Source organism: Panthera leo, chromosome C2, assembly GCF_018350215.1.
Source record: "Panthera leo isolate Ple1 chromosome C2, P.leo_Ple1_pat1.1, whole genome shotgun sequence".
In the NCBI taxonomy this organism is placed as follows: Eukaryota; Metazoa; Chordata; class Mammalia; order Carnivora; family Felidae; genus Panthera; species Panthera leo.
Genome location: NC_056687.1, coordinates 2,127,235 through 2,145,235, shown reverse-complemented (window position 1 = coordinate 2,145,235; position 18,001 = coordinate 2,127,235). Strand labels below are relative to the sequence as shown.

General features: G+C 62.0%; 2 protein-coding genes and 1 long non-coding RNA gene across 5 annotated transcripts in view; 1 reads left to right on the top strand and 2 right to left on the bottom strand.

The window, feature by feature from the left end:
- Window positions 1-437: 437 nt before the first annotated feature.
- Window positions 438-15,757, bottom strand: CFAP410 (cilia and flagella associated protein 410). 3 transcript variants are annotated; one of them, XM_042903292.1, is made up of 7 exons: window positions 15,116-15,757; window positions 9,598-9,616; window positions 8,261-8,307; window positions 5,881-6,110; window positions 4,649-4,820; window positions 3,599-3,689; window positions 438-1,745 (listed from the first exon to the last, which is right to left on the bottom strand). In XM_042903292.1, the coding sequence occupies exons 3-7, from the start codon at window positions 8,287-8,289 to the stop codon at window positions 1,614-1,616; spliced, it is 654 nt and encodes a 217-aa protein (XP_042759226.1). In that variant the 5' UTR covers window positions 8,290-8,307; window positions 9,598-9,616; window positions 15,116-15,757; the 3' UTR covers window positions 438-1,613. The 3 variants fall into 3 exon arrangements, with proteins under 3 accessions (XP_042759226.1, XP_042759224.1, XP_042759225.1); XM_042903290.1 differs by lacking the exon at window positions 15,116-15,757 and adding an exon at window positions 10,905-11,052; XM_042903291.1 differs by lacking the exon at window positions 15,116-15,757 and adding an exon at window positions 10,905-10,989 and having other exon boundaries at window positions 9,598-9,653.
- Window positions 15,758-16,386: 629 nt separating this feature from the next.
- On the bottom strand, window positions 16,387-17,832 carry LOC122198591. The gene is made up of 3 exons (XR_006193049.1): window positions 17,751-17,832; window positions 17,071-17,271; window positions 16,387-16,735 (listed from the first exon to the last, which is right to left on the bottom strand). It is a non-coding gene; the product is annotated as an uncharacterized LOC122198591 (long non-coding RNA).
- TRPM2 (transient receptor potential cation channel subfamily M member 2) overlaps window positions 17,274-18,001 on the top strand; it is a 58,378-nt gene continuing 57,650 nt past the window's right edge. Inside the window, exon 1 of the mRNA XM_042903262.1 lies at window positions 17,274-17,573. The gene's annotated coding sequence lies outside the window, so the exon portion shown is untranslated. The remainder of the gene's footprint in view (window positions 17,574-18,001) is intronic.

Genomic DNA, 18,001 nt, shown 5'->3' with positions numbered 1-18,001 from the left:
CGGGCACCGCAGGAAGGTCGTGGCGAGCAGGTGGTGGGCCGTGCCTGGGAAGGGGCTGTGGGCAGGCAGCAGGGCTCAGCTGTGGGCTGGAGTTCGCTCAGGACTTCTGCGCCCCCCCCCCCCAAGGGGACGGTGTTGGTTTCCAGCCTGGGGGGGTTTCCAGCCACAAACATAGAGGCTCCAACACCCCTGTTTGTGACTCACAGAGGCTCAGGGGCGCGGGCACGGCCTAGCTGGGTCCTTGGCTCAAGGACAGCCGGGACAGGCGTGTCAACCGGGACCACCGGACTTCAGGCCCTTCTGAGCTGCCTGGTGGGGCGGATTCAAGGTCACTAACCGAGGTCGTGGGCAGGCGGGAAGCTGGTGTGGGCTGCCTGGTGGGCGAGGAAAGGGAAGATGTTCTGGATTTAACATGACCACCCCAACTGGCTCTGAAAAAGACAACGCTTTATTGAGCGTGACAACCATCCATACGTACAACAGAAGGCACGCGCGGACCCTGCGGCCACCCTCCCGGACACCCCCACGTGGCGACCCCTTGCTTCCGCCCCCCAGGTCCCGAGGAGCCACGACACCCGATATCCGCCACCCGCCCGGTGTGGCCGGGCCAGTGCGAGCGCGGCCTGCCTGAGTGTGGCTTCACCTTCTAGGACGGCCACGGTCTCCCCGGCAGTCACCCCATCTGGGTTCTCGCACACGGTGGGTGAAGTCCCACCCCTTCGCTTGCACGGCGACACAGACACTAACGGGAGCCGGGGCGGAGGGAACCCCCCTCTCCGGTCCCGCCGTTTCAGCACCAGTAAGACTAATGGCTCAGAGGCCACGCTCCTCCCCGGCCCCCGGAGCTGCTGGGGGGCAGGAGGAAGGGCCCCGGGCTGCAACGCTACCACTCGGGGCCTGTGCACCACGGCAAGGCCTGTGGCTCTGCCCACGGGAGAACACGTTTTAGATGCGGTTTCCGGGCATCCTCCCCGGCCCCGCTGCCTGTCCCTCGGCTGTACCTGAGTCCCCAGACAGGAGCGCGGGCCTGCCCACCCCCGGCCTCCCCCCGCACGGTGTACAGACCCCTGCACCCTGCCAAACACGTTCCCAGGTGGGCAGCGGTGGGCACGGCCGCGTGGGTCTGCCGAGGCTGAGGCGGAGCCCAGAGCCGCTGCGGCTTCAGGGACGGCACCATCCTGGGCGGAATCTACCCCCGACCCGGTGGGAGAGCCGACAGGGGAAATGCACGTGCACGTGGCCCTCAGCTCCAAAACAACGTCAAGGCTACGTCCGTCTCCTAGGAGACGTCTGCTTCCAGACTGGACTTGGGGAAGATATTTATTAGGGACAGTGGCTGCAACGCCACCTGAGAAGAGGTGAGGCGAGGCGAGGCGGGCGGCACACACCTGGGCCCCGCACAGTGGAGCGTGCCCGGCGCAGTGCCCGGCGCCCTTCCCGCCTCCTACACCCGGGGCGTGGCCTTCCCAGGCGGGGCTGAGCTTCTGGGGACACAGCCCGCGTGCGGGCACTCAGGATGCAGTGGAGGCCGTGGCTGTGGACCCCACACCTCCCAGATGCTGGGGCACAGGGTCCTGGGAGGAAGGCCCGGCGGCTCGGGTCCCGGCTGACCGTCATTCCACGTCCTCTTGCGGCTCCTGCTTGTGCAGAGCCTGGAGCCGGCTGACCACGGTCTGGTGCACGGCCTCCAGCCCCTCGGCGTCCAGCTCCCGCAGCAGCAGCAGGATGGCGGTCAGGACATTGTTCTGGGGGCACAGAGTCGCTGGCTGAGGGCCAGGCCGGGCACGGCTAGGCCGCCCCCACCCCGATGTGCACGTCCCGGGTGAACAGCCTTCCAGACAGGAGACACCGGGCAGGCCCTCAGGCAGACAGAGCCGCGGCCGCCTGCGGGCACTGCCCAGAGAGGCTAAGCGGCCGGCCCTCAGTCACACAGCGAGCCAGGCAGCCGGAGGCAGAAGGGAGTGAGTGGCCCAGGACGGCGATCAGTAACGTGTGACCAGACACGTGTGCTCACGTGTGCCACGCGTGTGCACACGTGCACCCACCACAGGTTTCTGTCTGCACTTGAGCAAGAAAGGATTTTGCACGTGAGGACTGCTCCCGCTCGTTCTTCTCGTGGGGTGACAGGAGAGTCGCGTGTGAGCAAAGGGACGTGCTCAGAGGGTCACCAGGCTGAGCCACAGAGTCCCTGCGCGCACCAGAGCGCTGACCTGTGGCTTCAGCAACGCTCGGGTGACCCGCTCCACCCCCATCTCCCTACATCTCCAGGGTCCCCCTGGCCTTCTGCCCTTAGGACACCCCCCTGCCCACCCCTGGGGGAGGGAGGAGCCACGGTCCAGGTCCACGTTCACAGCACAACCAGGGCCTCCTTCTTTCCCGTCCCCAGAAGTTGCTTTGGTGACTCTGAGTCTGCGTTTGTGGAGGGCACTGAGCTGGGTCAGCGTTGAGTCTCGGGGCTCCCCCCGCCCCCCTCACCAGTGCCCTCCAGAGGCCTGGGCCTGCGGAGCAGGGAGCTTCGGGCCTCGCCCTGCCTGCAGGGCCTGACCTGCCCCGGGGCTGCGTACGTGGGGGCTCCTCCTGAAAGGTGTCGGAGAGGCTTGCATAGACTGCTGAGCTGACCCCACGCACACACCCTGCGTGGAACCGTCAGCTGTGCGGGGTGTGGTCCCCAGGCCCCGGGGGCAGCTGCCAAGACTGGCATTCAGTCTGCGGTCACTTCTGTCGGCGGCTCTGGGGGGACGCTTCTCCCGGAGGGTGGGTCGGCCCCTCCCCGGCACAGGGCCTCGGTCCCTCTCCCTCTGTGCCCCCCACAAGCTTGGCGAGTTCCTCGAGGGGGTGCTGGCGGCCCCCGCCCCCCGACTGTGGAGCCTTTCCCTCGTGGGCCCGCACCAGTCCCGTGGCTCTGCTCAGGCAGCACCCTCCCACGTGACCAGGTGGCGGGGTCCCCACCGGGCCAAGCTAATGGCGGTAACCCTGTCCCCCTGGCCAATGACGGCTCCCACTGGGGACGTGAGCAGTTCCAGCTGATGAAGCCGGGCCTGCTGGCTGGGGGTACACGCGACAGCTGCTCTTTACCAACGAGGGGACACACACGGGAAGAAACGGTGTGAGCCTGGATCGGAGGGCCAGCCCTGTGACCAGCAGGGGAACAAGCCCCAGCACGAGCCAGAACGACCCAGGAGGTAGACAGACACTTGGAAGGGACCGGGGTCTCTGACCGAGCTGCCCACATAACCGACTTCTTGTCAACAACCCATTACTCCTCCCAGGGATGAGGACTGTCCACCTGCAGGCGGGAGGCCCCCCAGCAGCGAACCCCTGCAGCTTTCGTGCCACCACAGCAGCCGCCCCGCCCCCAGGCCAGAGCCAGGGCTCTCCTGCAGCTGTTGGTGGGGGGGGGTCTCCTCTCTCTCTAGGCCGGCTCCTTCCCACTGACTGAGCTTAGAGCCAGCGTCCCGCCCTCTGGGGCCTGGCTCGGTGTCCCTGGGTGTCTCCAGCCCATCCGACCATCCCCCCCACCCCGCCGCCCCCACTCTCCACATCCTGGGCAGAGGGAAGTGGCAGCCACCTCCAGCCGGGCTGTCTCTGTCACACTCACCCTGTTCCTGCGACCGCTCACGGCTTCCCTCTGTGAGAAGGAGGGGAACGGGTCCCGGGAAGGGGGCTTCGGGCTGAGCTGGCCCTGGACGCTGCAGGTGGGAGAGAGAGCACAGGGTGTGTGAGCCTGACCTGCTCGGGGCCCCATGTCAAACCCTCCGGAGGCTGAGCGCAGCGAGGGAGGCAGACTGCCACTCTGTGATGTTTCTGGGGGACAGGGTGGGGGAGGGGCGGGGGGATGGGAGGGGACGGAGCAGGGTAGGGGCAGGGGGATGGGGTGGGGGGGACAGGGCAGGGGAAGGGCGGGGGGGGGACTGGGGGGGACGGGGTGGGGAAGGGGCAGGGGGACGGTGGGTCTACCCTCCACACCCCCGCCAGAGACAACTTTGCTGTGCCTGGGCTCCCACCAGGGCCGGGCGCTCTGAACACACAAAGCTAACGCAGAGCAGGGGCTGCAAAGCCTGCCACCAAGGTGGCGTCCATATGGTCTCGCACGCAGGGCAAACGGAACAGGTGGCTTTGCCGTCACCTGGACTCAGCCCGACAGCCTCACTGGGAGCAACGGTTTCTGCAACATTCCCCATGTGCGGTTTATGCTCAGAAACATCCACGACAGTGCAACCCGCCCCCCAAGGCCGTGTCAGCCGTGTTGGCAATGCTGTGGCCCAGAGGGCCCTCCCTCGGGGCACACACCCCTCCCATCCCCTCCCCCGTGGCAGCTCAGCAGGCCACGGTCACAGCCACGTGACTTTCCCTCAGGTTCTGCAGTGCTGGGCCCAGCAATGCTCCCGTGCCCGCCGGTCCCGCTCCACCCACCCCCACCTTAGGGCTGCTCCAGGGCCAGGGCTGGTCCAGACCCACACAGGCCCCGGGCCCTGAGCCTTGCGACACACAGCAGAAAGCAGGCTGGGGGGCTACTGAGCACCCGGGATGGGGAAGAACCACCCTGGGGGGTTCCCTTCCCTCACTCCCCAGTCATGTAGGTCCGGGAAAGGCCCACTGGCCCCACAGCAGGACCCCAGGGACAGGCCTGCCGTCCCTCCGGCCTCACCTGGCCTCCTCCTCGCCACAGCTGAGCGCGTCCCGCTGGATCTCGGCGGCGGTGTTCAGGGCGCTCAGGCCGTAGGACAGCTCGGGCCGGCCGTTCCCTGCTCCCTCTCCGCCGGGGGCCGTGACCTCCTCTCCCTCCAGCAATGCTCGGGACAGCTCCTCCTCGGTCACCGCTTCAGATGATGGGAAGGGAGCAGAAACATCAGTGCGGACCCTCCCTCCCCCCCCCCCCCCCCACTCCCCGCCACAAGCCCCCTGGACCACAGCATTCAGCTCTGCTTCAGACAAGAGGCATGCCTGTCCGCCCCGCTGGCCAGCTCAACAGCACGGTGGGGTCGACCCTGGCATGTGCTGGATGAGAGCCTGAACTTCAGCAGTTCTGCAAGTATTCATAAGAAGTGAGGGGCGCCTGGGTGGCTCAGTCAGTTAAGCGTCCGACTTCAGCTCAGGTCATGATCTCACAGTTCGTGAGTTCAAGCCCCATATTTGGCTCTGTGCTGACAGCTCAGAGCCTGGAGCCTGCTTCGGATTCTGTGTCTCCCTCTCTCTCTGACTATCCCCTGCTCACGCTCTCTCTCTCTGTCTCAAAAATAAATAAAACATTAAAAAAAAAAAAAAAAGAAGTGAAATTAAGGTACACTTTAAAAAGGAACAGAGTGCACAGTATTTAGTCCGTTTCACTCACACGTGGCTCAATTTCCCGGAGTTAACGTATATGAAAACTGCTCATCCAGGGCACAGAACGACACATGTGGGGAGGGCCAGGGACCGGCACGGCCATTACAGTGGACCCCAGGAAACAGGCACGGGTCCCGGACAACGGGGGTGGCGCCGACCCGGGCTGCAGGGAGGCGCCCTCCCGCCTCCAACAGGAAAACCAGGGGACCCGGTGCTTAGAGGGCAAGGGTCCCCTCTGCCTGCAGGGACGCTGCCAGCCCTCCCGGACCCTCGACGCGCTCGCCAGGGCGCTCAGGGAAGTGCAGCAGCGCATTCTGACAATAAAAGGGCAGCGGAAACAAGTCTGCTCTGACAGTGGGGCCGATGGGCAGCGTGGGGCCGCGCCCAGGGCCCCTCGCCCCACTCACGCTTGCGAAGTGAGGGGTGCAAACCTGGGGGCTCTCCCCAGAGACCACGGTGGGGGGTGGGGTACACCTGCCAGGTCCGCAAGGATCAGCAACACGCGGGAAGGGCGGGGGAGAGGAGGGGCCCCGTCGGGGCGGCGCGGACACCTACTCTGGTTGTCCAGCTTCTGCAGGTGCGGCAGGTTACGCAGGACGGTCATGCGGTAGAGGTGTGGGTCGGGCCCGCAGCACGGGTTCTCCGCCAGCCACAGCACGCGCAGCCGCGGCAGGCCCTTCAGGTAGTAGAGCTCCGCCAGGCTGGGGATGCGGTTCCTCCGCAGGTACAGCTCACTCAGCTGCTGGCAGCGGCTCACGGGCTCCAGGGTGGACACGCTGTTGACGCTGCACGGGGACAGCACGGTGTCAGCTGTAAGGCCCGCGCCCATCCGCCCTCCCCCGGGAAGCTGATCGAAGCTGGGAGGCACGAGTCACGTTCAACGAGGTGCCCGGGGCGAGGAGAAAGCGTCGGGAGTACGGGCAGCAGTGAGCAACCCCCAGCTCGGTGAGTTGTTAGGCTCACCGAGTCAATGGGGAGGTAGGAGGGCCCACTCTCCCTCACAGGACAGGAAACAGGCCTCCAAGGGACCGTCTCCCTGCCCCAAAGCAGGCAGCAGCCAGCAGAACCCACAGCAAATACAAGGAAGCCCTACCCTACACACGCTGGGCACCGAACTTCTGAGCCCCGGCTTGAGCAGCAGGGTATATGGGTTTACATTTTCCGCAGAGATGTGAGCACATCACCCACAGACAGATCGCCCAGGCATCTAGGCAGAGACTCTACGGTCTAAGTGGACACAAGCAGAAAGCTCGCACCTCCACAAAAGCAAACGGACCGTGAACACACGCTCAGCGCAGTGTCCAGCTGAGCTCAGAGCCCAGCGTCCTCGTGGGCCTGGTGGGAGCTCCTCCTCCACAGCGTTGGGGACGCTGCTGCTCCCTGCAGAGCCGGAGGGCACGGGTGCGGCCACTCCAAGAGACCCTGCCCGACGAGACCTATCTAGAACATTCTCTCTGGAGTCTGTATCTGCGTCGGCAGCGATGTCCTGATTCTTCCAGGGACACCCCTGCAATTCTGAACACTCACTGACCGCAGTTACCAGCCCTCAAGGTGTGCGGGAGCTGCCCAAGGCACAGGCAGGGGTGCGGTGGGACCCGAGGCTACACACTGGCCCGGTCCTCCTCCTCGACCACCGGGCTATCTGTAGTTGGACTGAATGTCTGTGCCCCCCAAACTCATACGTTGAAACCTACCCCCCGAGGTGACGGTGTTTGGAGATGGCTGGGTCAGGGGAGCCCTCACAACGGGACCTTAGGAAAGAGACCCCCGAGCTCCCTCGCTCCTGCCCCCACCTGAGGACCCAGCGAGAAAATGGCGTGTGAACCGGAAAACAGGTCTCACCAGACACCGAAAATCCAACACCCTCATCTTGGACTTGCGGCTCCGGAATAGACTGAGACAGCCCTTGTACACACGAGGTCTAAGACCGCAGGGAAATGACTGCACCTCACCAAAGACCGGCACCCTGTGTTCACACGGCAATTTATACCCAGTCCCAGTGCCGCCAGATACCCAGGCCCTGGAACCTGGGCTCAGTCAACAACCCTGGGCCTTGTCCTTTCTCAGAGCCGTCCACAAGGGCGCTCAGAGAGGCCCAGCGACCTGCCCCAAACCACTCCAGGCACGGCAGAGCCGGGGTTCAAGCCATGCCTACCTCCAGGTTTCCTGCTACTTTGGGGAATGAAAGGCAATATATTTGTCAGGTAAGGCTTCCTGGGGTGTGGGCTCAAACCTCGGCTTCACGGATACGAGGCGGTGACAGTGACAGCTGGTGTGTGCGCACTGGCTCAGCGCTGCAGCCCCTCCTCACTGCCCCCAAGGGGCAGGCGTTGGTATTATTCCCATATTACAGATAGGGAAACTGAGGCCCAGGGATCTGAGTCTTGCCCGACGTGGGAGGGCCAGCATCTGGCAAGCGGTGATGACTCAAGGGCTTTCTCCAAACGGCCCAGCTGCCAGAAGTCCCGACGGCACCTGGTTCATCCACGGATTCCCTAGTCTGTTAAGATGCCAAGGCCTCCGGAAGAGGTGGCTATGATCGGTCAGAGGCCGTGTTTTGCGGGGACACTGGTGGAGCTCCTGGCAGCTCCGGAACCAGAGGGCAGAAACGGTGGGGGTGCTGGAGGCGGACGTGGCCACCTTGAGCGCAGCTGCTCGTCACGTGGGGGTTGTACCCACTGAGCATGGTGAGGCTGGGCACGGATACAGCGGGGCGTGCTCGAGGGGACGGCCAGGGGCCCCTCATAAGGAGGCAGAGCTCAGGGGGGCTGAGGCACAGCCAGGCCTTGTGCCGCCGACACTGCTCCGCGCACAGAAGCTCCCCACCCCCACGCCCCCAGACAGACTCTTGTTGGGAGCTTTCAGATTATGCGAGGGGATCTGAGCCTTCTCCTTTTGAGCCCCGTGACTCAGAGCACAGCAAGCGTTTAGGTACCTGAGGGTGATCACTTCCAGGCTGGGCATTTCCCGGCAGATGGAGACCTAGGAAGGAAAGGAATGTGATGGCAGGCACCGCCAGGCGCTCTCTCCGCGAGCCCGGCACAGGGACGGGGTGGCACCACAGACAGCCCCATCTCAGCCCTCCGCGCCTACGCGGGGCAGCCGCTGGCCTCATGGGGGCTGACACGACAGGTGACGGCAGGCAGTCTCCGCACGACACTCCGCTTTGCACCCCGACACCCCCTCAACATGAAGAAGCACGCGCTCTGTCTAGGACTTTGGAGAGCATCGCCGCTATCAGACGCCGCCAGGATCCCTGAGATGCCCGCAGAAGACATCAGGGGAGGGGACCTCAATGGCCCCTGCATGGACAGAGAACCTTTCTTTTGCTGTCCCTGAGGCACGGGGAGAAGGCTTGGCCAACGGAGCTGGGGCAAAAGGGAGACAGGATTGGAAGTGGAACTCACACCACATTAATACTGTTGATTCAGGGAAAAGACCAATGGGGCGCTTGGCTGGGTCCATAAAGTCAGCCTGGAAGGCCGATGGGGGGTACAGCCCCCACAAACGTCTGTGCTGCCACGTGTCAGGCGTGGAGCCAGATGAGGCCCTTGACCTCCAGAGGCTCACGGTTGGCTCAGAGTGCTTTACACGTGCAATGGGTTTGTTTTCTGCTACAGTGGCATTTTTGGGTTTTAGGGGTTTTGGGGGGCTGCTGAATATGCAGCATTTCAGCTATAGCAGGAGGTGGAATCAGCTTTTCTGGATAGCCCAGTGTCTCAGCAGCACTTCTGACTGTTTTCAAGGAAAGGGACGGTTCACGTTACAAAAGTGAGAAAGAAACGACAGGTACACAATCCGTGTGTAAGTCCGGGACATTCACTCTCGGAGAGGGAGAGGGCAAGACCGTTCGTTCACAGACCCAGAGCTCAGCTCGGGGCACTGCCCCCGCCCACCCCAGGTGCCCATCTCTTCCCCGCCGTGGCCCGGGGGTGGGGGTGGGGGTGGGGAGCAGAATGCCGGATCTGACCAAGAACAGGGCCAAAACGAGCAACTCCTCAGTGACCCAAAGCCTTCCCCCTCCCCTGGGAGACCTGGGACACGAAGCCTTTCATCGACTAAATACTGAAAGGAACTTCAGAATAAAGCTGGGCACTCGGGGTATGTTTTTTCATTAGTCATTCTACATTCCAAGCACTGCTAAATGAACAAAGTACCAGATTAGGGGCTGAATTGAATGTGTGCGGTTCTGTAAATTCAACAGTTCTCTTGAGGGACAGGTGACACCTTTGGGGACCAGGGGCATCTGGAGATGATCAGCAGAATACTTACATCTGTGAGGCGGCTGCCCCTATGGAGAGAGAAGACATACTTTAATTCTGTTAAAGCTGAGTAAGAAAACAAATGGACACAAATTAGTGACAAATGTCTACAAACTAAAATTCTATGATTCCAATGACAAAGTGAGGGAAAGCTTGCCCAGATGACTCACAAAGGTGTCGAAAGTTGTCACATGGCTGAAAACTGTTTATGCCTGGTGCCTGAGGGGTGCTTCTCAGACTGAGGAGCTGGAGGGCTGCCCCACTTGGAGGGCACAAAGACCCACTCACTCTCCAGGCTGCCGCAAGGCAGGACCACTTCCCTCGCTGATGTAAGCAGACAAGCAAGTCCTTGTAACAGGCCACGTTCAAAGGCTGAACACGCAGCTTATGAGACCAACACTAGAGAGCCTGAAATAGGGCCCTTGTCTCTCCCCGCTCTGGGGAAGCATGGCCACCCCACGCAAGACAAAGAAGCGTATTGTTGAGAACAAACGGCAGAGCCAAATGTCAGAAGTGCCAGGGCAGAGGGAAAGGCTTTTTAATGCACAGGCAGGGCCCACTGCGGTCAATCTGCCGACACTTCCTGCGAGGCCGGTCTGCCCCTGGTTGGGCTCCCCACGCCCCACCTGAACTGTCCAGTGTACAGGGGTGCGCGAAGCCTCGCTTTGAGTCCCCAGTGAACACCTGTAGACCTTCCCAGAGTTCATGGAGTGCTTCTGGTCCTTCCTCAGCCCAGCCAGACCTGGTCACCCCCCAGACAGGGAGTCACCTGGGGACAGCCCCTCCCCAACAGGGCCCAGTTACAAGAATGTTTATGGATTCCTTACTTGGGAGTCTCAGCTCTCTCTCTTTCCCACTAGAAATGGTGTTAATCACCTCGATCCCCCACCCAATTAGTAGACCTGGCTCCCAGTGGCTGGCAATGTCAGAAATCAGACCCTTCCAGAGGGGACCCGTTTGCCCCATCTACCCGTTTGTCCATTGCATTGGACCCAATGCCATCTAGAGGGCTGACAGACACTTCGCGGTAATGCCAATTGTCTCAAAGAGTGGATGTTTGGGGCCTGGGTCTGTAGCACCACCACTCCGCGGGGGCAAAGATTCTGGAATGATCCTTGCCAAAGGCTATCTGGGCTGGTGGCAGCACTTCCTGCATGCTGGGGAGGGGGGCCCTGGCACTTGCTCTCCTCCGTCCCGAACCCTTTTCTGGCCCCTCCGCAGACCCTTCCCGCTCCCGGCCCAGAGCCCAGGTGCCGGGCGGGGGTGCTGGGCAGCGGGGAGGACGTGAGGGGACGGCCCCGGGCTCTGGGCCCTCACCAGCAGTTGAGCTTCCGCACGCTGTGCAGCTCCGAGGCCTTGGCCCGGGACAGGACCATCTTCCGAGTCAGCTTCATGGTGGAGGGCCTCCCGGAACCCGCCCCCGGCCCCCGGCCCCCGGCCCGGTCCTGCCCTCGACCAGCCGCCCACTAGCCACGGGTTCCCGGCTCCATGGAGGCCTGTCTCCAGGGGGCGGGGCCCGCGTCGTCAGGGGCGGGCCCTGCGAGCCCATTGGCCATTCCTTGAGGGGCGAAGCGGCGCGAGCGAGGTGGGGCCGCCCGGGCGAGCGCTCGACGCGTCGGTTCGGCCCTCGCCTGCCCCGCCCCGCCCCTCGGGCTGCGCGCGTCCAGGCCTGCGCGTGCGCGGCGTGGGGGGACGGGGGACGGAGAAGTGTCTGCTTCTGACGTAATTCTGCTGCGACCCAGGTGAGGACCCTCGTCGGGACAGACCGGCGATACCGAGTCACCGAGCACCCCAGCTCTGAGTCTTCGAGCCCTGAGATCCTGAACCGCCCCAGCCCCGAGCCTTCTAGCTCTTGAGCCCCCAAGCTCGGAGCCTGGAACGTAGACGTGACAGTGTCTTGACTCCCTGAATAACGGAGATTTACACTGTTCAGATACGAAGCCAGCCCTAGGCCCGTGTGGATTCCCTTTCCCCTTGAGCATAAAGGTACCCTCCCCCCCCCCCCCCCCCCCCCCCCCCCCCCCCCCCGTATTAGGCGTTTCAGAAGCCAGAGGCGCAGCTTACGTTGACTGGCTTTGGGATCTCAGAGCTGTTGAAGGTGACAGGACCCAGCTGTAGTCATCCTCCTCTGTCCTCTTTTCCACTGGCCCCCCTGTCCTGCCTTTGGCCTGCCCGGCCCATCATCAGAGCCTGCTAAGTCGCTCCACCCTTGATGTCTGTTCGCCCTCACTGTCTGATCCGGTTCTCCTGCAGGTGGTATCTGATCGTCTCCGCCTGCCTTTAGCAAGACCCCCGACCCACGATGTCTCAGTACTTTTCCGTCCCCTGGGTTTCCCCCCCCCCCGCCACCACGCTGACCTTGGCTGTAAACCCCATTTGTCTTTGTATTTGGAGTTGAGGCCAGTCTCTCTCCCCTATTCCAATAGCCTTGAATAAAGTCTTCCTTACTGTTTTAAGAAGTGTCAGAATAACTTTTTCTTGAGCGGAGGTCAGAGACTGCTTTCCCAGGATGTCACAGCAACCTCTGAAGCCCAGGGCCCCTGAGACTGGCGGAGGGCCTGCCCGTACCAGGGGCCTACTGCACGACAGGAGGGGGAGATGCCGTGGGAGAGAGTAGACTTCCTATGGGGTCTCCCGTCCCTCTCAGCCCTGCCGCTTGTATCACAAAGACGACATAGGGATTTTACAAAGAGGAAAGTCTGCCCGTGGAAGTCGAGCAATTATTGCTGTTCTGTGGGGTTTGTCCACGTGCTGTGTTTTGCTGGGCCACGGGGTGCCGTGAGTTTATCGGTCAGATTCTTGCCCTGAGGCATCTCATCAGTGCGTGGGTGAGGTGGCCCCCCCAGAATGGTGTGTGAGCCTCCTCAGGCAACGGAGAGCAGTGCTGTTCTTTGAGGAGGAAGAAAGCCCGTAAATAGTGCCAGTCGGAGCTCTCAGACGGACCCTGGGTCTAGTATCAGGCTCTGGCGACCTGTCCAGGTCTCAGGGCAGGACAGGAGTGCAGCCTCACCGAGAGTGGCAGGAAGAGTCCAAGAAGCCCAGGCTGTGCAAGCTTGCAGAGGCCTTCTGGCTGTCCCAACTTGGGAGCCGCATCAGGTGACAGGAGAGTCTGCCCAAGGTGTGGGTGACCTGCCACCGGCAGATGGAAGCCAGCATCTGCAGCAGCTGGTCCTGGGGAAGGCGGAACAGGCCGAGCACGGGGTGCTGTGGCCGTGGGCCGGGGACATGTGGGAAGGGGGCTTTGCAGTTGCTGGCCCTGCTTGTCCCCACCTGGCTGAGATGGCCTCTCCTCCTCCTACCAGGACTGGTGTGGTCCAGGTAAAAGAACCAGGCCAGGTGGGGCGTGAGCCACGCCAGGGAGGCTGTGGGACAGGGCCCAGCTCTCGGCAACAGGGTTGCACCTGGGAGGCTCTGTGTAGGCAATGGGGGTGACAGGGGAAGGTGTGGGGACCCTGCAGGTCCGCCTGGAGTAGGTCGACCCTCAGGTCCAGGGTGTGTGGATTTCCCTGCACTAACCACTGGGGAACAGGAACCACTGGGCCCTGAGTCCAGGAGGCCTGGGCCTCTGGGAGGAATCTTCTCAGCGGAAGTTGAGGATGGGCCCCTGTCAGGCACCCAGGCACCCAGGCAAAGAGGGAAGGAGGAGACAGGTGTGCTTACGGCCCTCCGGCCTCTGGGGGCCTCTGCAGCCCCTGCCGGCTGTGTGGCCGTTCAAGAGGGTGGCTGGGGTGTGAACCGGTTGAAGGTCCTGGTGACTCAGGTGACTCTTGTAAAGTGAGGATTCCTTGCCTGCTGAAGTAGAAGTGTGTCGGTTTGGATGTGTCACTGTGCATCCCCAGAACTCCCTTCCCCGTGTAGCTCCGGCGAGAGATTTGCATGCGCTTTGGAAGGTGGAAGACAGGAGGTGGAAGGCCGTCCCGGGCAGAGATGGGGAGAGATGGATGGACTCAGAAGGGCGGGGTGGGGGTGGGGGCCCAGGGTCTTCCCTGAAGTCTGTCCTCTTCTTGCCGGCAGTGGCCTTACCTGCCGCCAGCAGCCCTTGTTGCTGCAAACTCATGGTGGCAGAGCTCTGAAGAGGCCACCGCCGTCCACAGACCTCTCCACAGCCCCCCTCGTGGTCCTGCTTCCAGAGCTGGCCACGCCGAGCTCCCCAGCTCCCCTGCAAGCTCGCTCCTGTGCATCTGCCCCCCTGCCCCGGGAGAACTGCTTCTCACTCCCCCTTCTCCAGTTTCTCCCGGACTTCTGTGTCCCCAGCTCCTTCCCGCTACTGTGTAAAGATGAGCTCCTGTAACACATCTCCTATTTTGCCATGTTCCCAGGGCTCCTGCTTCCTGGAATGAACCCTGACACAGGCAGAAATGCAGCACCAATTTGCTTAAACCAAAACGGAAACACCGGTTTCCGTCGTCGAGAAGCCGAGGGGACACGGGTGGGCGTCGTCGAGAAGCCAAGGGCAGTGGCTTCAAGTGTGGCTGGATCCAGGGCCTCGGCCTTCGTTATTGGGGCCCGGCCTCTACTCCCGCTCCCAGCTTACACTCGCCCGCATCAGATGCTGTCTACCCTCTGCTTCAGGCCTGCACCGTGGCTGCTTGAGTCCAGCAGAAAGAAAGCTTTTCCCAGTGACTCAAGTGCCTGTTTGGGGACTGGCCTGGCATCAGTCCTATGCACCCCGAATCCGGCTCTGCGGCTGGCTGTGCAAAGCCCGGGTTTCCGGCCTGAGCCACATGCCCAAGGTGGATGATGGGAGTGAGGGAGGGGAAGTGACCCAGAGGAACATCAGAGAAGAAGGGAACCCGCTGCTTCAGACTGGCGGTTGCTGTGGGAAACGCGACAGCCCGAACATGCCTTGTCTTCTGCCCCCCACCACGTTCTCTCCTTGTGTCCCCTGCACACACTTCCTTATTCCAGGGGAACTTCCCTCTCCCAGCGGTCACTCTGGGGCTCTGCTCACCGGATTCCCACGTGGCCCTGGCTACTATAGGACAGTGTCCTTCCCTCACTTCTAGCCCAGCTGAATCACGAGTTTCATTTCTGCCAGCACCACGTCCCAGAGACCCGCGTGGCTCCCCTGAACTTCTGTGAGCTTCTGGAAGCTACACCCCCAGCGTCTCCTCCTTACGGCTCCTTGAAGCCCCCGGGTTGGAGGGGGAGTGGGAGGGGCCAGGTGGCCTCCAGGCTGGGAGGCACGGTCCTCCCTCTGCTGGGGTCCTGGCCCCTGTGCAGTCTGGGAGATAGCACTGCTCCAGCAGGCGTGACAGGGACCCAGGGATGGGGCCTCCTCTCCTCCCAGGACCCTGGACGGGCTGACCACTCCGCCCTCATCCCCAGGGGGCTGCCCCACAGCGGGTGGGGACTGAAGCACAGAGGAAAGTTCGGGGTGTTTGGGCTGGACGGTGGCAGAGAAGAAGGTCCTGGGGTGGAGAGGGAGGAACCTCCTCCAGGTGTGAGCTCTGCTTCTCCGATGGCAGCAGAAACTGTCAGTAGCCAGCAAGGTCACCCCAGGGTGGACCGTCCCCAGACCTGCCTACCTTCCTCCTGCCTGGTTTTCCTCTGGGGACTCGGCCTCCGTGTGTTTTAGCCACTCTGCCTCCGGTTCTGCCTCCGCTCTCAGCTGAGACCCTCCCGGGCACGGCCCCCGGCCTATCACTGCTGGGGTACAAAGGCGGGCCCTGTGGCTCTGGGTGCACAGCTGGAGGGCCACCCGGCCTCAGAGCTCCCTGGGGCTCCTGGGAGAGCACCGGACTCGGCCGGCCTGGAGCCGCTGGCCCGTCTCCCCGAGCCGGCTGTCCAGGGCTCCCCGAGGCCTCGCCTGCCAGCGTGGGGACGGCTGCCTCTCACACCCAGGAATACCCTTGAGGGCAACAACCACTGCCTGCGCCCTCCGCGCTGTGCCTGGTGGGGGACTCCACGCTGGGCCCGCTGGCGATCGTGTTCTGACCATGCGGGGCCGGGGGTGACTGGGACTTGCCCCAGCTTCTGCCCTAGCTTCCCTTCTCTCCACCCACCCCTACCCCAGCCTCCAAACCCTTTGGTTACCCGGTTATCCGCAGCTATGTAACAATGGCTCCAAACCTAGCAGCTGACGCCGGGAGACATTACCTCCTCACGGTGCCTGAGGGGCGGGAATCTGGGAGCCGTGGGGCTGCTGGCCCGGTCTGGGGCCTCTCGCGGGGTCAGGCTGTGGGCCCGGGGCCGGGGGCCGGGGGCCGGGGGCCGGGGCTGCCGTCTCTGGAGACCTGAGTGGGGTCCGGGCTCGTTCACGCGGCTTGCGAGAGAAGAGTAGCCTGCATGTGTTCATTTAACACAGTGTCCTGAGAGGTTGTTTGGGCCTCGGGGTGTAAAGGTTAAATTGTACTGTAAGGCTAACGCTTAGCTTCAAAGGTAACAACTTTGTTCTGACACTGAAGGTCAAAAGATAACAACCTTGCTTTTACTCTTGTAAATCATACTTCATACTCTTGTGAATCAGGCTTTACCAATGAAGGAAACAGAACCTCAAAAAAGAGCATCAGAGACAAGGGCGAGGAGATCCACTGGTTGCAACTTAGCGGCAGAAAGTCTAAAATAATCACCTCATTCGATAACTGTTTCTGACTCATCTGGCAACTGTTTCTAACTCATCTGGGAACTGTTTCTCTGTTCTGTTCCCAGATAATGATAAAACGATGCGATCGGCTTTAAAAACTCTGTACCCCGGCTATTCGAGCCACACTCTTATCCAGAGTGTTGGTCCCGATCGGTCGGCCACACTCTTATCAAGAGTGTTGGTCCTGATCGGTCAGCCTTGCCTCTCATTGTAATAAACTTTGTTGCAACTGTCACCGGTGCCCGTAGCATTCTGTTTCAGGAGTCGCGTGGATGCAACAGGGGTCCTTCCCAGCTCTGACCCCATATCCGTTGCTTGGAAACGCGCTGCCTGTTATGGCTGTCGGGAAGGCACGTGGTGCAGGGCATTGGCCCCTGCGCTGATTTGCTCCCTCGTCACCATCACATCTCAACCGTCCTTTCTGAGAGGTCATTCCCAGAATGCAGATGATCTGTCAGCCTCAGGCATGAAGGCATGAAGGGACGATGGTGTCCCCAGCATGAAGCCCACTTCTCTTGGTGCTCTGTCCCCGGACCAGGGCTCGGCAAGCCACGGCCACTGCCTGTTTTTGTAAATAAAGTTTTATTGGCACACGGCCACACCCATCCATGTACTTGTGGCTGATGGCTGCTTCCTGGCTGCAGGGAGCGGAGCTGAGTAGTTGGAGCCTCTGGGCCTGCGGATCCTGAAGCATTACCAGTGGCCCTTAGAGAAGCCGCTGCAGTCCCGCCCTAGACTCTGGCCGTGTTGTCACCCCACCCCCTGGACCCACCCCAGCAGCCAGCTTCTCTGCTCCCGTGGATTATTCACAGCCGGCCACAGCATGCCCATGCCACGTGGCCAGACTGCTTTCTTTTTCACTGACTGAGTTTTCTTTTCGCTGCCAGAACTTTTTACCTTGGCCATGTGGTCCACGCTGTGAAAACGTCCTCCGCGTTTCCTTTAACTGGATGTGAGCCAAGTCGCAATCAAAGTCAGGACTGCTGCTTTCCTGCTTTATGGCCTCTTTATTTTTATGGGATGGATGTTTCATAATTGCTCTTGCAACGGTGTCCTGGCGGACAGAACGTGGCCTTCTTGTGAAATGTGTGGTTTTTTCTAGAAGGGAAGGAGCCACAGGGGGGACATGAGCGCTGATGTTTGGTCAGCAGCCTGTTTCACATACTGCTTCCCCTTCACCGACGTTCCCACATTGGCCCTGGGATACTCGGAAGCCAAAGTCAGACCGCCCGTGCCTGCCCCCCAGAGCTCTGCGGTGATTGCTGTCTCTTGAAATATTAACTGGTCCTCCGCCATGTGCTTTCAGCCAGTGGAATGGCTCTCAGGCCAGAAGGCCCCCCAGGGAAGGAGCGCTAGCCCAGAGTCTGGGCACGGCTGCTAAAAACCAGCTGCAGACGCCGGTGGGTCTCTGCTTGCTTTGCCTATTAACTAAGGTCTAAGACCCCTCCCGGGGGCGGTGGCAAGCCAGCTCCTGGGCGGGTGCCTGCCGAAGGCCTGGGCTGCCGGACTCTGACAACGCAGCAGTGACAGGGGGGCGCCACCCGCCGTCACACCCCCCGCTGCTGTCCACCCTTTACCTCCAGGGTGCCGACTGCTTCGGAGGAGGGCTCCACCACCTTTGTGCCCATCAAAGTGCCTTGAGAAATCCATTGAGCACTGCTCTACGTAAGGGGTTCTGATGGGCCACAGGGGTCCTGTGGGCCCATGGCGCTGTGGCTCACCCCTCTGTGGAGAGGCAGGGGCAGATAAAGGCCAGGGGCCTTCCAGTGGAGGGTGTCATGGGCAGGAATCTGAACACTAGGTCAGCACGCCCAGGGGAGGAAATGAG